Genomic DNA, 19,594 nt, shown 5'->3' on the forward strand with positions numbered 1-19,594 from the left:
CTGTAATACAGTAGAGACAATGGAAAAATATGATTTTGAGAAATAATTAGGATTTCTCCATCTTTGATCTGACTGCTGTAAGCTGTTTTGTTAACTCAGTTTTTTTTTTTTTTGTCTTTTTTGTTGTTGTTGTTGTTGTTATTGTTGCTATTTCTTGGGCCGCTCTCGCGGCATATGGAGGTTCCCAGGCTAGGGGTTGAATCGGAGCTGTAGCCACCGGCCTACGCCAGAGCCACAGCAATGGGGGATCCGAGCCGCGTCTGCAACCTACACCACAGCTCACGGCAACGCCGGATCGTTAACCCACTGAGCAAGGGCAGGGACCGAACCCGCAACCTCATGGTTCCTAGTCGGATTCGTTAACCACTGCGCCACGACGGGAACTCCTTAACTCAGTTTTTGATGTGAATTTGTGCATAGCTCTTACCAAGCTTGATACTCAAGTTGAGAGAGGGCAGTGAAAGAGGGAGGCAGGTTATAATAAAGTTTAGAGCTCAGGTCTGCTACACACAGGAGCAGGAGTGGGCCTCTGTATTCCTGTTCTCCATCCTGTGACCCAGGCCACCTGGCGAGTGTAGATCAGCATCTGACACAGTTTATCCAGGCAGAAAATATCTTGCCTCTTCCTCATTTGTATAGATCTCCGCTCCATGTTTCAGTTTGTTGTGTTGGCTTTTGCTACAAGTATGTCATGGAAAATAATTTTGGAAGTTCTTTCAAAATGTATGGTTTTGGAAGTTTCTTTCAAAATGTATAGTTGGACTTCCAGGAGTTCCCACTGTGGCTCAGCCATAACGAACCTGACTAATAGTCATGAGGATGTGGGTTTGACCCCTGGCCCTGCTCAGTGAGTTAAGGATCTGGCATTGCCATGAGCTGCAGTGTAGGTAGCAGATGAGGCTCAGATCTGGAGTTTGGCTGTGGTGTAGGGCAGCAGCTGCAGCTCTGATTTGACCCCTAGCCTGGGAATGTCCATATGCGGAAGGGTGCGGCCCTAAAAAGACAAAAAGGTACAGTTGAACTTCCAGCAGAGGCTCACATCCCTCTTTTCAAAAGTTTTCAAATTTGTTACTTGTAGGATGCCATGTGTGTGTGTACACACATAAACATACACATCACATACTCTGCTATAGATACATATAATGCTATGCTATAGATGTATATAATACTCCACTATGGATATATATAAATATATAAATAATACTCAGCTATGGATATGTAAAATAAAAATGGTTGTGGACCTGAAAAAGCATTCATATGGGTTATGCCTGTTGGAATCCCTCTTATTGGACATTAACACAGAGGAAAATTTAGAACAGAACATGCAAATGCACATTCCTGTAGCTGTCAGAGCAATGATGTCATCACATGTCATGGAACCTCTAGAAAATTCCACTCTAAACCTTTGAAATGAAAAAGGCAAACACTCCCTTCTTCTTATGAAAAGAGTTTTGACCTCATGGACTCCGTGAAGGGATATTGAGGGCCCTCGAGGGACCCCCGGATCGCACTTTGAGAACCACTGTTCTAAAGGGAACATTCGGTCTGCAGTGCTCAGAAGTCATAAGTTTAAGTATTTCTTTCAAGCACAGAATTGCCCCTGGGCCACGCCCCATTCATCATGGCCTTATTCTTGCTTTTTAGTCATGCTTAGATCACTCCTCTTACTTGACAACATTCTGATGAATCTGACAACAGAATATACAGTTTCCTTATGGGATCCCTTGGAAAGCCCAGTCAGATGGTGTAGAAAGGAGAAAGCACTTTATACTTTCTCTAGGCCTCTTTATGATGAAAAAAATTTGTTTTTGGTTAGGTCTTGGGCTTTGTTGACTTACTATCTTTTAATGTTTTACCTGGATTTTATTTAAATTTCAGGCTTTTCCTTTGGCTTACCTTCTCAAAATGTGTATGTGTGAATAAGAAGATGCCATTTTAGTGTGTGATAATGCTCTGCTGAGGCCTGCCTGTGGACTTTCAGGCATAGTCCACTCTTGCGTGATGCGAGTGTGATGCGAGTGCGGTCAGATCAAAGGTAGCCTTAGACTAGGCATCCTGATGAGCAATAAAATGCTCTTGTTTTATATCTTTACATATGTAACCACTATGCTTATTATCTTGGGCATTTCTAGTTTTACTGGTCTTTTAGATGGTCTGGAAAAGGACTGGTTTTGGAGCCATATAAAAAAAATGTATTTTGTCCATCAAAAAGTTCCCGTTGTGGCTCAGTGGTTAACGAATCCATGAGGTTGCTGGTTCGATCCCTGGCCTTGCTCAGTGGGTTAAGGATCCTGCGTTGCTGTGGCTGTGGTGTAGGCCGGCGGCTACAGCTCCGATTTGACCCCTAGCCTGGGAACCTCCATATTCCACGGGAGCGGCCCAAGAAATGGTAAAAAGACAAAAAAAAAAAAAAAAAAAAAGAAAAGGTGGGATTAAGTATACCATGTGCAGTATTAAACACTTTATTTAGACTAGGTGACCACAGATGTTACTAAAAAAGAAAAGGTGGGAGGAGTTCCCATCATGGTGCAGCAGAAAGGAATCCGGCTAGGTACCATGAGGTTGTGGGTTCAATCCCTGGGGGATTGCTCAGTGAGTTGGGGATTCGGCATTGCCATGAGCTGTGGTGTAGGTCACAGATGCAGCTGGGATCCTGTGTTGCTCTGGCTGTGGTATAGGCCAGCAGTTGTAGCTCTGATTCAACCCCTAGCCTGGGAATCTCCATATGTTGTGGGTGCGGCCCTTAAAAGCAAAAAAAAAAAAAGGAATAGATTTAGATAAGGTATATATATATGAACACAAAATTGATTCAGCTTATTCTAAAATTTCTCTTTATTCATTTGAGATTCTGCTGAGATTGAATTATAATCTCTTAGCTGAGTTCTTTTTCTGTGAACTGATATAAAATGTAGGTCTGACTCATGGGCCCTGAACTTTGCAGATGGGTGGAAATATCCTAGGCATTTAAATGAGGAGAAACTGAAATGGCAAATGGAGTTAGAGGAGAGGAAGAATTTTAATCGGACGCTGGCATAGATCAAGATGGACCTGTTTCAGAATGGACAAATGGGAGGCCAGTTCCTGTTTCCTTGCTCAAAGGATGGTGGGAGGAGAAAAGAGAACTTTACACAAAGTTTAATTATTTGTTGCGCTTTTGTTTCATCTGATGACAGGCTCTTAGAGGGAATATCCAAAACAAAATCAATCCCCGACCCGGAAAGGTAAGAGTATTTTCTCCTCCTAGTCCAGATTTCATTTTGATCTGAGAACGTGCACAAGCACATGCTGCCCCTCTCACTTTCTTCAGGTGGTGATATACAGTGAGCCGGACGTCTCAGAGGCATGTATCGAAGTGTTTGGTGACATTGAGGATTGCAGCGCCTGGAGCCTCTCCCCTGTGATACTCGTAAAAGTCGTCAGAGGATGGTAAGAAGTAGCTCTTTGCGTTCCTGGCTTGGAGGGTGTGTGTTTTATGTTTTTCATTACCTTTTTAGTGCTCAGGACTTATTTTAAGTTATGCCTTTAGCGATATAAAGGGCAGAAAATACTTGTTAGTGAGTACTGAAAGTAATTCATATCTAAGAAATAGGGTTTTTAATGAGATTTCTGAGGATAAGAGTGATGCATGTTGATGCTAGAAAAATCAGAAAAGTGCAGCTGTTTGTTTCTTTTGCTCATTCTTCCCCCCAGTTACATTGGTTTGGACTGATGGGCCTCAGAGTCCGTAATATACTTTTGGTTTTTGAATTTTCAGTGAGGCTGATGCCTGTAATATACTTTTGGTTTTTGAATTTTCAGTGAGGCTGATGCGAATTGCACTGCTCATGTTGATAGAATTTTTTTAATTCTATAAGAAAAAAAAACTTTGCTAATTTTTAATGATAGTTTGGTGAAGGACTAACCTAAAATTTATTTTCTAACTTTTCAACAGCAAATAGATTTTGTTAAGAAACTGGTGAAAAAATTATGTTACCAGCTTAATTGCTTCAAGGAAATACACAGGAAGTTGAATAAAGAAAAGCAGCTTAGAAAAAAAAATCACTTACCTGGCATAAATACTTATCTTTAGTACTTATTTATAAACTCATTTAAAAGAGGGTGGGGCTCTAGACATTTATGGTTTAAAAAATTACTAAGCTTTTCTTTTGGTCTCCATTTGATTAAATATGCAGCTTCTTTCCTATTAGGTTTTAGATATCTTAATATATTTTTCTGTGCAATCAACATCTTTGTTAGAAAATACAATTTGCTTTTGTTCTTAAATTTGAAAACTGAAAATTAATATTTTGTTTTTAATGGAATAGTGATTTTTCACCTTTTGTTGCCTTCTCTCTTTTCGTGAAAGCATGAGCACTTAAGACCAGCCCTGTCATATGTTGACGTGGTTTTTCTTAAGTGTTTGGATGTTGTTGGGAAGAATACTTTAAAAATACTTTCTGAGTCACTAAAGTTAACATAATGCATAGTATAATTGAACGTTGCTAAGAGAGTAGAACTTAAAAGTTCTCATCACATGAAAAAAAATTGTGGGAGTTCCCGTCATGGCGCAGCAGAAACGAATCCGACTAGGAACTAGGAGCCATGAGGTTGCAGGTTCGATCCCTGGCCTCGCTTAGTGGATTAAGGAGCCGGCATTGCCATGAGCTGTGGTGTAGGTAGCAGACATGGCTCAGATCTGAAATTGTTGTGGTGTCGGCGGGTGGTTACAGCTCTGATTCCACTCCTAACCTGAGAACCTCCATATGTTGCAGGTGCAGCCCTAAAAAGACAGAAAGACCAAAAAAAAAAAAAAAAAAAATTGTAACCATGTGAGGTAGTAGTTGTTTACTAAACTCATTGTGGTAATATTGTATATTTTGTAATATACACACATATCAAATCATGTGGAACACCTAAAACTAATGCAGTGTTGTATGTGAATTAGATTGCAATGAAACTGGAAAAAATGCTTTCCATTAACAGGCATGTAGCAGTCCTTTGTATCAGTATATCCATTGATAGGGCTGTAATATGTAAGTTAAAATCTCTGAAGAGAAATGTTTTTTACATGTATAGGAAGAAAAAAGGAATACAGTAAAAGTTAATTTATCAGACATTTTACTGTTTATAGTCTCTACTAACTGGCAATTCTATAGCTTTACTAGCTGTTTTTTTTTTCTTTTTTTTTTGCCCCACCCACAGCTGTGGAAGTTCCTGGGCCAAGGGTCAAATCTGTGCAGCAGCTGCAGCAACGCCTGATCCTTAACCTGCTGTGCCACCAGGGAACTTTTCTTTAGTAGCTCTGTTAACATTCGAATTGATAACCAAAGTTCTCTGAGATGCTAATAAAGTTCTTCAATTATCAGAGGCTTAATTATGCCCAGGAAAGTTTTACTTTTAGGGAGTGTTTATGCTATTTTAATTGCTAGAGAATTTGCCACTAATATATGATAAATGTAGTGGCTATTGGAATATTTGAGTAATCAAAACATCTCTCACCAAGACTAATAGTTTTGCTGTGTTTTATTCTTAGTTGGATTTTGTATGAGAAACCAAATTTTGAGGGACACTCCATCCCTTTAGAAGAAGGAGAATTGGAACTCTCTGGTCTCTGGGGTATAGAAGATGTCTTGGAAAGAAACGAGGAGACAGAGTCGGATAAGCCTGTGGTAATTGGTTCAATGAGACATGTGGTCCAGGTAGGTTTAAAATTAGTAAGCTTTTTAGTAAAGGCAAACTGGATTTTGCTCAGTCACTTAACAAATAAGCTTAAGCTTTACCATTTCTTCCCTCACAAGGCGTCTTCCAAGGCTGTTTGATTTTATTTAAAAAATGGTTGGGAAAAATATTTGGTGTTTTTCGGTATCTTTTTATAATTTAAATATGTTTACACTTTAAATGATTTAGGAAAGACATTCTAATTGGGTTAGTCTTTTTTTTTTTTTTTTAGCGTAATAAGTCTTAAAGGTAAATTTCTCATTTCAGCCCTCCTATTCCCATCTTCAAATGTATTTCCCTTCATAACCTAGTTTTGAAGAATTCTGTATGAAGAGATTTTTCTTAATTTTTTTGGTTTTTCTGAGTTCTGATTACCTTGAGTGGCTTACAGGAGTTCTGTTTGGAAAAATAAATAATCCAAAAATAATTCAGTTGATGGTTCAACTCAGGGGTTTCTTGTGGGTTTTTTGTTTTTTTGGTTTTTTTTTTTTAATAGGCATTTGAGGCCATTCTATGGATTGGGTAACAATTTCTTGGTTCCTTATTCATTGATGAGGAAGTTGTATCAGAGTCTTCATGGTTCTTGGAATTTGATGATTCTTTACAATATAAAAATGTAAAAGGGGAGTTCCCATTGTAGCTCAGCAGTTACGAACCCGATTAATATCTATGAGGATACAGGTTCGAGGGTTCAATCCCTGGCTTTGCTCGTGGGTTAAGGATCGGCGTTGCCTTGCCGTGAGCTGCAGTGTAGGTCACAGACTCAGCTCGGATCTGGCATGGCTGTGGTATAGGTGGGCAGCTATGGCTCTGATTTGACCCCTACCCTGGGACCATCCATATGCCACGGGTGTAGCTCTAAAGAGAAAAAAAAAAAAAAAAAAAAAAAAAGGGAAAAAAAAACGCCATCTGTGTGCTAGAGATGGACGTTCTAAAATGAGAATGAGTAAGAATGACTAACAGTTTTTGACAGGAAAATGCCACCTGTTTTCTAGGTCAGCATTTCTGAATAACTTAGATGATAATTGGTATATTCTAAATGATTTATCTCTTAATAGTTTAAGTACATCATGTGATGAACCTTATTTATGTAAGACTTGAGGACCCCCATCTTAAAATGTCATGGTAGAATAACTGCAGTTTTTGTTTATTACTCAAATATTATTGGTAATAAAGCATTAGTCTTTTAAAATATCATCCAAATCCCATCTATCATGAAATGTCTTCTCTTCATTTTTCTAAACTCTCTACTCTTTCTTGGCCATATTATAATCTATGTTTTCTGTACTCGTAATCATAATACAAGCGCAAAGTAATTCTCGATCCTTTTTTTTTTCCCTCTGTCCATACCATTTTCCTGAAGGTCACACTCCATTGGAAGCATCTCTAAGTGATTTGTACCTGGGACAAGTAGTAGACCTAGTGGGTGGGTATTTAGGCTTCTGGTAAGGGGAATGAAGCATGTCGGTAAAGGGGCCTGACCTAATGCAGTTAATGCTTTTCATATTACTACATGGTTTGGAGTTTAACTGAGCAATTGATATGATGAGCTATCATTTATTTTGCCTTTCTCCTCACTGTGGGTTGTAAGATTGCTTCTAGTTTTTTTCCATCTAAAATAATGCTTCATGGAGTTCCCGTCGTGGCTCAGTGGTTAACAAATCTGACTAGGAACCATGACATGAGGTTTTGGGTTCGATCCCTGGCCTTGCTCAGTGGGTTTAGGATCCGACATTGCCGTGAGCTGTGGTGTAGGTTGCAGACGCAGCTCAGGTCCCATGTTGCTGTGGCTCTGGCGTAGGCCGACAGCTACAGCTCCGATTCAACCCCTAGCCTGGGAACCTCCATATGCCGCAGGAGCAGCCCTAGAAAAGGCAAAAAAGACCAAAAAAAAATAAAACATAAAAATAAATAGGGAGTTCCTGTCATGGCGCAGTGGTTAACGAATCCTACTAGGAACCAGGAGGTTGCGGGTTCCATCCCTGCCCTTGCTCAGTGGGTTAAGGATCTGGTGTTGCTGTGAGCTGTGGTGTAGGTTGCAGATGTGGCTCGGATCCCACATTGCTGTGGCTCTGGCGTAGGCTGGAAGCTACAGCTCCTATTAGACCCCTAGCCTGGGAACCTCCATATGCCGCAAGAGGGGCCCAAGATACAGCAAAAAGAAAAAATAAATAAATAAATAAATAAAATAATGCTGCATGAACATTTTTGTGCATTTAATAACATGTAATTTTCTGATTTATTTCCTTAGGGTAAATTTTTCTGAATGGTATCATGTTAAAAGAGAAGGAGCATTTTTACAGCCCCTGACATACAATGAATTACATATATATATGTACATATATACTTATGTATTCACATATGTGTAAAAAATTTTTTTCTGATTGTGTTTATGGTTTCTTAACACAGAAACATAAATGGCAGCCCAATGTATATTTAAGGGGTGGTTACCTTTTTAGTTCGCTGAATTTGTTCCTTTTGTTAATGTTTCAAAGAGTCGCCCATGAACTAACCCAGGTGTAACTGTTCTTTATACATCAGTTCACCTCACTCAGCAACACTGAAAGACGTTCAATCAACTGATTAGGGCTCAGGCACTCAGCCAGCTGAGGCCTTTTATAGAGTGTGTGATGGCCGTGCAGTGCCTGGAACAGTGACCAAACTGCAGAGATCTGTAAGTCACTGTAAATGTGTGTGCCTTTGCCTTGACAGCTTAAACCAAACCAACATTGTAGTCAAGGACAGTTACCACAGGGGTCTTGGGCGCAACACAACAGTTGAGGAAGATTCCAAGGGCAGCCACTCTGGAGACTAGAGTCTCTGGACCTGGATGGTCGCAGGAGAGCAAATAAATTACAAATCATGTCACTAAGGAAAGCCAAGCAGCTTTTTCAGTGAGAATGAGAAAAACAATACGTTGCAAAATTCTCAAATACATTTCTGGGGAACTTTGCTTCAGTCATATATCAAGCAATGTGTCTGCCACAAAAGACCACATATTATTAAATCAAGGGTGAAAACAGGGAAGGGATAAAGTGGCAGGTGATCTGTGAAAGGTATATTTAAAACTTATTGTAATTGTTTGAAAAAAGGAATAACGAGCTTATTGTAGAGTTTAATACATGGTATAATTATTATGTATGTATATATGTGGGTTTTTTTTTTTCAGGATTACAGAGTCAGTCAAATTGATTTATTTACTGAACCAGAAGGGTTAGGACTCCTAAATTCCTACTTTGATGATACTGAAGAAATGCAGGGATATGGTGTAATACAGAAGACTTGTTCCATTAAAGTACATTGGGGCACGTGAGTATTTATTTCCAATATAGTTTTTTGTTTTTTGATTTAAAGTATAGTTGATTTACAGTGTTGTGTCAATTTCTGCTGTATGGCAAAGTGAATTTGTCATACACATATATACACATGTGTGTGTGTATTCTTTTCCATCATGGTCTATCCCAGGACTGAATTTAGTTCCCTGTGCTATACAATAGGACCTTGTTGTTTATCCATTCTAAATGTAATAGTTTGCATCTAGTAACCCCAAACTCTCAGTCCATCCTTCTCCCTCCCCCCCACCCCTTAGCAACTACAAGTCTGTTCTCAGTGTTTGTGAATCTGTTTGTTTTGTAGATATGTTTATTTGTGTCGTATTTTAGATTTCACAGGTAAGTGATATCATATGGTAGTTGTTCCTCCCTTTCTGACTTACTTCACTTAATATGAGAATCTCTAGATGCATCCATGTTGCTGCAAATGGCATTGTTACATTCTTTTTTATGGCTGAGTAGTATTTTGTTATATATATGTACATATTTTTAATCCATTCATCTGTTGATAGACATTTAAGTTGTTTCCATGTCTTAGCTATCGCGAATAGTGCTGCCATGAGCATAGGGGTGCATATATCTTTTTGAATTATACTTTTGTCTGGATATATTCCCGGAAGTGGGATTGCTGGATCATATGATAATTTTCTTTTTAGTTTTCTGAGGAACTTTCATACTGTTTTCCAAAATGGTTGTACCAACTGACATTCCCACTAACAGTGTAGGAGGGTTCCCTTTTCTCCACACCCTCTCCAGCATGTGTGATTTGTAGACTTTTTTTATGATTTTATTTTTTTCCCGTTGTACAGCATGGGATCAAGTTACTCTTACATGTATACATTTTTTTCCCACCCTTTGTTCTGTTGCAATATGAGTATCTAGACATAGTTCTCAATGCTACTCAGCAGGATCTCCTTATAAATCTATTCTAAGTTGTATCCGATAACCCCAAGCTCCCAATCCCTCCCTCTCCCGTTGGGCAGCCACAAGTCTATTCTCCAAGTCCATGATTTTCTTTTCTGTGGAGATGTTCATTTGTGCTGTATATTAGATTCCAGTTATAAGTGATATCATATGGTATTTGTCTTTGTCTTTCTGACTCATTTCACTCAGTATGAGAGTCTCTAGTTCCATCTTGATTTGTAGACTTTTTAAGGATGGCTATTCTGACTGGTGTGAGGTGGTAACTCACTCTAGTTTTGATGTGCCATTTATCTAATAATCAGTGATGTTGAGCATCTTTTGATGTGCCTGCTGGCCATCTGTATGTCTTCTTGGAAAAATGTCTATTTAGGTCTTCTGCCCATTTTTCAGTTGGATTGTTTTTTTGTTGTTGAGTTGTATGAGTTGTTTGTATGTTTTGGAGATTAAGCTTTTGTTAATTGCATCATTTGCAGATGTTTTTTTCCCATTCTGTGGGTTGGCTTTTTGTTTTTTAATAGTTTCTTTGCTATGCAAAAGTTTGTACATTTGATTAGATCCCATTTGTTTATTTTTGTTTTTATTTCTATTGCCTTGAGAGACCAGCCTAAGAAAATGTTTGTACAGTTTATGTTAGTGAATGTTTTTCCTATGTTCTCTTCTAGGAGTTTTAAGGTATCATGTCTTATGTTTAAGTCTTTAAGCCATTTTGAGTTTATTTTTGTGCATATGTGAGGGTGTGTTCTAATGTTGATTTATATGCACCTGTCCAACTTTCCCAGTACCACTTGCTGAAGAGACTGTATTTTTCCCATTTTTTTGTATTCTTCCCTCCTTTGTTGAATATTAATTGACCCTAGGTGTGTGGGTTTATTTCTGGGATCCCTATTCTGTTCCATTGATTGGTCTGTCTTGTTTTTGTACCAATACCACACTATCTTGATTACTGTATATTTATAGTGTTGCCTAAAGTCTGGGAGAGTTAGACCTCCTGCTGTGTTTTTTTCCCCTCAGGGTTGCTTTGACAATTTTGGGCCTTTTATGGTTCCATATAAAATTTTTTGGATTATTTGTTCTAGCTCTGTAAAAAATCTCATGGGTAGTTTGATAGGAATCACATTTAAAGCTGTAGATTGCTTTGGGTAGTATTGCCATCTTGACAATATTAATTATTCCAATACAAGAGCATGATCCAATACAGTTTAATGAAGCTTCTTTGTGAGTGTAGAAAGAGAACTTAAGATACCTGTCGCTCTGATTTGTTGTCGAATTAAGTAATTATTGACTAAAAGGATTTCGTGCTTTTTTTGATAAGGCACATAAAAATTCTCTGTTACTTATGTGACTATGAGTCAGCTCTCTTATAAACAGTAACGATTTCTGGGAGGAAGTGCAGGGAGAAAACTGCATTTTTAAGGTAGGGCTTTCTTTATCACAAAGGAACCTGATTCATTTAAAGCTGAATTGCAGATTATACCTTCGTGGTAATTAAAGGAGTAATTCAAAGCCTGTGTGCCCCTGATATTTCAGGTGGGATAGAGGCCAACGCACATGCTGCTTCCTTTAACATTTTCACACAATGCTTTCCAAAGCCCCTGGGATGTTGGTTTCAGAAATCACAGGAAACTGCAGGAGTATTTTGAAGGAAATGGGAATACCTCAGATGGGGAGAAATTAGGCTAGAAAGTGCAGGCCGCAATACTGAGGCTCAGGGCCACTGCAATGGAGAGTGCACAGCCCAGGGCATATGACAGACATCCACTGAGATGCAGGGAAGACACTAATGCTTCTTTATATTTTATTGAAAATCTGTTCAGATTTTATTTTCATATACGTTTTTAAATAAATTAATATATGGAATGGTTTTTTATGTATAATTTATAAAGATTCATATACTCAGAGACTGCTCAAAAGTTTTTATTTGTGGTTTATATATAATACATATGTAATGAGTCTGAAGGTAAATGCTACAAGAAATATAAATTAGGGAGAGGGACAATGCAATTGCTACTTTAGAGAGTGGTTGGGAAAAGTCCTGGGTGACATTTAAGTAGGCTGAGGGAAGTGAGGGAGTCAGCTGTGGGATATCCCAATGGGTCAGGGCAGGGGGTGTTCTAGGCAGGAAGCCCAGCATTTGCAAAGCCCTCCAGGGGATGTTTGGGCAGCAGCTGGGAGGTCCAGCTGGCCACAGCAGAGTGTGGACCAGTGATGGGAGAGGGGCCTCAAGTCCTGTCAGAACTTGTAGGATGCAGAAGGGATTTTTAGATGACTCCAAGTGATCTAACTTGTGTTCTAGGAGGATGACTCTAGCTGCTCTGTAAAAATAGATTGTAAAGAAGTAAGAATGGAAGCAAAGACACTACTTAAGAGGTCATTGCAATTACATAGGCAAGAGTATTTGGTGACTTGGCGTGATAATTAGTGGTAGAAAATGGTCAGATGGTACATATATTTTGAAGGCAGAACTGACATTTGCTGACAGATTTCATGCAGGGCATGAGCGGCTGAGAAATATCCAGGGTTTGAGACTCCGGCACTTATTGGAATGGAGAAAACTAGGCAGGAGGGTGAAATCCAGGAGTGGAGTTTGGAAGGCGAAGTTGGAGATGCCAACTGCCCATTCAAGTAAGAGGTCATGAGGTGCCTGGGTGCGGAACCCTGGAGTTGGGGGACAGCTGGAGGTGAGATCAGGAGTCACCACATGGGAAAGGTATGTAAACCCTGTGCTGGATGGGATCTCACAGGGAGTCAGTGTGAAGAGCAAAGACAACATCTGAGCTTTGGGCACTTTCATATTCAGCGATGGGGAGAAAACAGAAGAATCTAAACAAAAGAAATTGTCTTCACCTCTTGCTGCCTTTGTATTTTTTTTTTTTTCACATCAAAGAGACTTAAACATCTTTTTTTCTCCAAGTGTTTAATGTTGAGAAAGATCACTTTCCTTCAAAAAGAATGAAATGGGTGTCTGCCATAGTATTTTAATTTCATGTCTGGAAGATTTCGTGACTCAGGCTTGGGCTATGTGGAAGCAATAATGAGCTACACTTAAATAATATGTCTTACCTTTAAGTTTAACCTAGCCTTAGAGGTTACAAACCAGCCATGTTTTACAGTTTTTGGTGGGCTTGCATGGCAGTAGACCTTTTGTTTTCCTGGTTCTTCATTGCCTTTAGGATAATAGAAAGCTGCCTTGATGTCAGTTCAAAATTGGGCTCATTGAACTTCGTTAGGTTGGGACCAGGTCATTAGTACTTTTACAGACCTCCATGGGGAGTCTCAATGGGTTGGGAGAACTCAGCCCAAAACAGGTACCTAAGCTCATGTTGCCTTTGTTGGTGCACCAGTCCCCTGAGCTGGTGTAAAAGAAGACTTTGCTGGAGTTCCCTGGCTTAGTGGGTTAAGGATCTCGAGTTGTCACTACAGCAGCTTGGGTCACTGCTGTGGCACGGGTTCAATCCCTGGCCTAGGAACTTGTGCATGCCATGGATTCTGGCAAAAAACAACAACAACAACAACAAAAAAAATGAACAAAAAACTTTGCTGTGTTGGGGAGTTTTTAAGATTCCCTTAAGAGATTTATTCCAGGGCCTATTCATCTGGATTAGGCTCTTCTACACACACTCACAAATTAGGAGTGTTATCTGTCAGTTTCTTATTTTGGAAAATGAGAAATTTCTAACTAAAATTTCCTTTCATATTCTGTTAAGTGTGATTTGTTTTTAAACCTTTGTTTTAAGCAGCTGGCTAATGCCAGCACCCATCTTCCCAGAGGTGAGGGTGCATCTTTTTTTTAAGTATGTTTCCTTTGTTTGTTTGTTTGTCTTTTCTAGGGCCGCTTCCATGGCATATGGAGGTTCCCAGGCTAGGGCTCGAATTGGAGCTATAGCTGCTGGCCTACGCCAGAGTCACAGCAACACAGGATCCGAGCTGTGTCTGCAACCTACACCACAGCTCACGGCAATGCCAGGGATCACTGAGCAAGGACAGGGATCAAACCCACAACCTCATGTGGATCAAAACCACAATCCTAGTTGGATTCGGTAACCACTGTGCCACCACAGGAACGCCTTTAAGTATATTTCTAATAAAACTAAGGAATTTTAGAAGATCAAAGGGAGCATGAAGAGCATCGGTTCCAACACCATCATTTAACCAAGGAAGATGGGTTATGGTCACCTTCTTGAGTTGGGTTAGTTGTCAGCAGAACAGGTACTGAAGGTGTTCTGAAGTCAAGGGACTTTTTTTTTTAATGGCCACATAGTCGTCAATCAACTCTATTATGAAATATTTAATGTATAAGAAGACTATGTGTATATATGTGAATTATGAAGCCTAGAGATAAAATAGACCCCCTTGTGCCCACTTAGACCCTCACCTCTACCAGCACTGCCACAGCACACTGTGTAGCCCACCTGGTCCCGTCCCCCTGACTCCTCCACACACCCTTCTCTGGACTTCTGTTTTTCTCATTCTTTCATTTTATAGTTTTACCACATGATATCTCCTGCATTAGTTTAGTTGTGCTTGCTCTTGAACTTTGTAAAAAAGTGTTCCCAAACTTCCCTGTGGATTGTTCCCTTTCTCTACATTGTTTGTTTGTTACATTTCTCACAACAGTTTTTTTTAAAGTCTTATTGAAGTATAGTTGATTTACAAAGTTGTGATCATTCCTGCTGCACAACAAAGTGGTTCAGATATACATAGGCAAAGTATTTGATGACTTGGCATGATAGTTAGTGGTAGAAAATGGTCAGATGGTACATACATTTTGAAGGCAGAACTGACATTTGCTGACAGATTTCATGCGGGGTGCAACAGAGTTGGGGGTTGTTTCCCAAATTTCTCTTTTCTGTTATTTCATTGTTAGTATATATAGTTTCACAGTCGATTTCTGTGTATTAATTTTGTATCCTGCAACTTTACCACATTCATTAATGAGTTCTAATAGTTTTCTGGTAGCATCTTTAGGATTTTCTAGGTGTAGTATCATGTCATCTGCAAACAGTGATAATTTTACTTCTTCTTTTCTATTTTGGAATCCTTTTACTTCTTTTTTCCTCTCTCTGATTGCCATGGCTAGGACTTCCAAAACTATGTTGAATGAAAGTGGTGAAAGAGGACATTATTGTTTTTGTTTTGTTCGTTTTGTGCTTTTTAGAACCACACTCGTGGCAAATGGAGGTTCCCAGCCTAGAGGCTGAATTGATGCTACAATTGCCGGCCTACGCCACAGCCACAGCAGCACAGGATCTGCGCCACATCTGCAGCCTACACCACAGCTCACGGCAACACCGGATCCTTAACCCACTGACTCCTCCACCCACCCAGGGGCCAGGGATGGAACCTGAAACCTCACGGTTACTAGTCGGATTCATTTCCACTGTATCACAGCGGGAACTCCTGGACAACCTTGTCTTATTCCTGATCTTAGCAGAAATTCTTTCAGCTTTTCACCACTGAGAATGATGTTAGCTCTGGGTTTGTCAACATGGCCTTTATTATGTTGAAGTAGGATCACCCCATGCCCACTTTCTGGTTTTTTTTTTTTTTTTTTAATCATAAATGGGTGTTGGATTTGTCAAAAGCTTTTTCTGCATCTATTCATATGACCATATGGTTTTTATTCTTTAATTTGTTAATGTAGTATATCACACTGATTTGTGGATATTGAAAATTCCTTGCATCACTGTGACAAATCTCACTTGATCATAGTGTATGATCCTTTTACTGTATTGCTGGGTTCAGTTTGATAGTATTTTGTTGAGGATTTTTTCATCTATGTTTGTCAATGATGTTGGCCTGTAATTTTCTTTTTTTGTGGTATCTTTATCTGGTTTTGGTATCAGGGTGATGGCGGGCTCATAGAATGAGTTTGGGAGTGTTCCTTCCTCTGCAATTTTTTTTGGAAGAGTTTCAGAAGGGTAGATATTAATTCTTCTCTAAATGTTTGATAGAATTTGCCTGTGACTCCATAAGGTCCTGGACTTTTGTTTGTTGGAATTTTTTTAATCACAGTTTCAATTTCAGTACTTGTGATTGGTCTGTTCATATTTTCTATTTCTTCCTGGTTGAGTATTAGAAGATGGTACCTTTCTAAGAATTTGTCCATTTCTTCTAGGTTGTCCATTTTATTGGCATAAAGTTGCTTGTAGCAGTCTCTTAAGATCCTTTGTATTTCTGTGATGTCCATTGTACTATCTCCTTTTCTCATTTCTAATTTTACTGATTTGGGCTCTCTCCCTTTTTTTCCTTGACAAGTCTGGCTAAGGGTTTGTCAATTTTGTTGATCTTTTCAAAGAACCAGCTTTAAGTTTTATGGATTTCTGCTCTGAGCTTTATGATTTCTTTCCTTTTTCTAACTTTGCATTTTGTTTGTTCTTTTCTCTCTAGTTGCTTTAGGTTTAAGGATAGGTTGTTTATTTGAGTTTTTTGGTGTGTCCTGAGGTAGGCTTGTGTTGCTATAAACTTCTCTCTTAGAACCTCTTCTGCTGCATCCCATAGGATTTGTTTGTTTGTTTGTTTGTTTGTTGTCTTTTTAGGGCCACCCCCAAGTCATATGGAGGTTCCCAGGCTAGGGGTCAAATCGGAGCCACAGCCACAGCAATGCCAGATCCAAGCCACATCTACAGCCTACACCACAGCTCATGGCAATGTAAGATCCTTAACCCACTAAGCGAGGCCAGGGATCAAACCTGCATCCTCATGTATGCTAGTCAGATTCGTTTCCACTGAGCCACAACAGGAACTCCATGCATCCCACTGGTTTTGGATCATTGTGTCTTTTTTGTCATTTGTCTTCAGGTATTGTTTGATTTCCTCTTTGATTTCTTTAGTGATCTGTTGGCTGTTTAGCAGCACATTGTCTAATTTCCACATGTTTTTGGGTTTTATTCAGTTTTTTCTTATAGTGGACTTCTAATCCCTTAGCACTGTGGTAGGAAAAGACTCTTCATATGATTTCAGTTTTCTAAATTTACTGAGGCTTGATTTGTGGCCCAGACTGTGATCTATCCTGGAGAATGTTCTGTGTGTTCTTAAGAATGTTACTTCTTAAGAAGAAACAGATGGAATGCTGTCAGATAGAATGTTCTATAAATATCTATTAAATCTATCTGGTCTATTGCATCACCTAAGGCCTCGGCTTCCTTATTGATTTTCTGTATGGATGATTTGTTCATTGCTGTAAGTGGGGTGTTAATGTCCCCCACTATTATTGTGTTACTGTGTTGTGTCCTTTTATTACTGTTGGCAGTTGGCTTATATATTGGGTGCATATATATTTACAGTTGTTATATCTTCTTGGATTGATCCCTTGATCATAATGTAATGTCCTTCTTTGTCTCCTGTAACCCATTTATTTTAAAGTCTATTTTTCTGATAAGAGTATTACGGCTCCAGCTTTTGTTTGATTTCTGTTTGCATGGACTACCTTCTTCCATCCTCTTACTTTGTATGTTCCCCTAGGATTCCCCTTTGGATTGCTTTATCTTATTTTTGTGTGTATGTATTATAGACTTTTGGTTTGTGGTTACTAATGAGGTTTTGATATAGGAGTCTATATACATACAAAATTGTTTTAAGTTTCTGGTTTCTTAATTGTAGATGTGTCTCCAGTATCATGCATTTATATCCTCCTCTTCTCATGATTGCTGGTTTGGGTATCATATTTGTGTGTGGATGAGTTCCTACATTTATTATGTGTTTGCCTTTATTGGTGAGCTTTCTCATTTGTAATTTTCTTATTTCTAGTTGTGGCCTCTTCTTTTCCACCAAGAGAATTTCCTTTATTATTTGTTATAAACCTGGTTTGGTGGTGCTGAATTCTCTTAATCTTTGCCTGTCTGTAAAGCTTTTGATTTCTCCTTCAAATCTGAATGAGTGCCTTGCTGGGTAGAGTATTCTTGGTTGTAGGTTTTTTCCTTTTGTTGCTTTTCCCTAGCTACTTTCAATATTGTCTCTTTGTCTTTAATTTTGGTTAGTTTGATAATATGTGTCTTGGGTACTTCCTCCTTGGATTTATACTATATTAGTATAATAGTATTCATTGTGCTTCCTGGATTTAAGTGACTAATTCCTTTCCAAAGTTAGGGAAGTTTTTGGCTATTATCTCTTCAAATATTTCTCAAGCCTTTTCTCTCTTCTCCTTCTGGCACCCCTATAATGCAAATGTTAGTGTATTTAATGTTGTCCCATTAAAGTTTGTTTGGAAACACAAAAGACCCAGAATAGCCAAAGACATCCTGAAAAAGAAAAATGGAGCTGGAGGAATCAGGCTCCGTTACTTCAGACTATACTACAAATCAACAGTGATCAAAACCATATGGTACTGGCACAAAGACAGAAATATAGATCAGTGGAGCAGGATAGAAAGCCCAGAATTAAACCCATGCACCTATAGTCAACTAATCTATGACAAAGAAGGCAAGAATATACAATGGAGAAAAGACAGCCTGTTCAATAAGTGGTGCTGGGAAAACTTGACGGCCACATGTAAAAGAATGAAATTAGAACACTCCCTAACACCATACACAAAAATAAACTCAAGATGGATTAAAGACCTAGATATAAGACCAGATGCTATAAAACTCTTAGGGGAAAACATAGGCCAAACACTCTTTGACATAAACCACAGCAACATCTTCTCAGATCCACCTCTTAGACTAATGACAATAACAAAAAAAATAAATAAATAAACAAATGGGACTTAATTAAACTTAAAAGTTTCTGCACAGCAAAGGAAACCCTAAAAAAAAACAAAAACACAACCCACAAAATGGGAGAAAATCTTTGCAAATGAACCAACTGACAAGGGATTAATCTCCAGAATTTATAAACATCTCCTACAGCTCAATACCAAAAAAACAAACAACCCCATCAAAAAATGGGCAGAAGATCTAAACAGACAATTCTCCAAAGAAGACATACAGATGGCCAAAAAACACATGAAAACATGTTCAACATCACTCACTATTAGAGAAATGCAAACCAAAACCACTATGAGGTACCATCTTACACCAGCCAGAATTGCCATCATCAAGAATTCTAAAAACAACAAGTGCTGGGGAGAGTGTGGAGAAAAAGGAACCCTATGACACTGTTGGTGGGATTGTAAATTGGTGCAACCACTGTGGAAAACGGTATGGAGATTCCTCAGAAAACTAAACATAGAACTACCATTTGATCCAGCAATCCCACTCCTGGGCATCTATCCAGAGAAAACCACGACTCGCAAAGACACGTACTCTGATGTTCATTGCAGCACTGTTTGCAACAGCCAAGACATGGAAACAACCTAAATGTCCATCGACAGAGGAGTGGATCCAGAAGATGTGGTACATATACACAATGGAATATTACTCAGCCATTAAAATGAAGGAAATACCAGCATTTTTAGCAACATGGATGGACGTAGAAATTATCATGCTAAGTGAAGTCAGCCATACAATGAGACACCATCATCAAATGCTTTCACTGACATGTGGAATCTGAAAAAAGGACAGACGGAACTTCTTTGCAGAACAGATGCAGACTCACAGGCATTGAAAATCTTATGGTCTCAGAGGAGACAGTTTGGGGGTAGGGGTTGTGCTTGGGTTGTGGGATGAAAATCCTGTGAAATCAGATTTTTATGATCATTATACAAC

The 19,594-nt window shown here is 39.0% G+C and overlaps 1 protein-coding gene across 3 annotated transcripts in view; it reads left to right on the top strand.

The window, feature by feature from the left end:
* The window catches only part of CRYBG1 (crystallin beta-gamma domain containing 1), a 210,696-nt gene that overhangs the window by 156,096 nt on the left and 35,006 nt on the right, over positions 1–19,594 (top strand). For all 3 annotated transcript variants that reach the window (XM_021090505.1, XM_021090512.1, XM_003121329.6), the window contains 4 exons: positions 3,174–3,221; positions 3,308–3,426; positions 5,513–5,678; positions 8,867–9,006. In XM_021090505.1, coding sequence (XP_020946164.1) covers positions 3,174–3,221; positions 3,308–3,426; positions 5,513–5,678; positions 8,867–9,006 — 473 coding nt within the window. The remainder of the gene's footprint in view (positions 1–3,173; positions 3,222–3,307; positions 3,427–5,512; positions 5,679–8,866; positions 9,007–19,594) is intronic.

The sequence above is a fragment of the Sus scrofa genome, chromosome 1 (assembly GCF_000003025.6).
Source record: "Sus scrofa isolate TJ Tabasco breed Duroc chromosome 1, Sscrofa11.1, whole genome shotgun sequence".
Classification (NCBI taxonomy): domain Eukaryota; kingdom Metazoa; phylum Chordata; class Mammalia; order Artiodactyla; family Suidae; genus Sus; species Sus scrofa.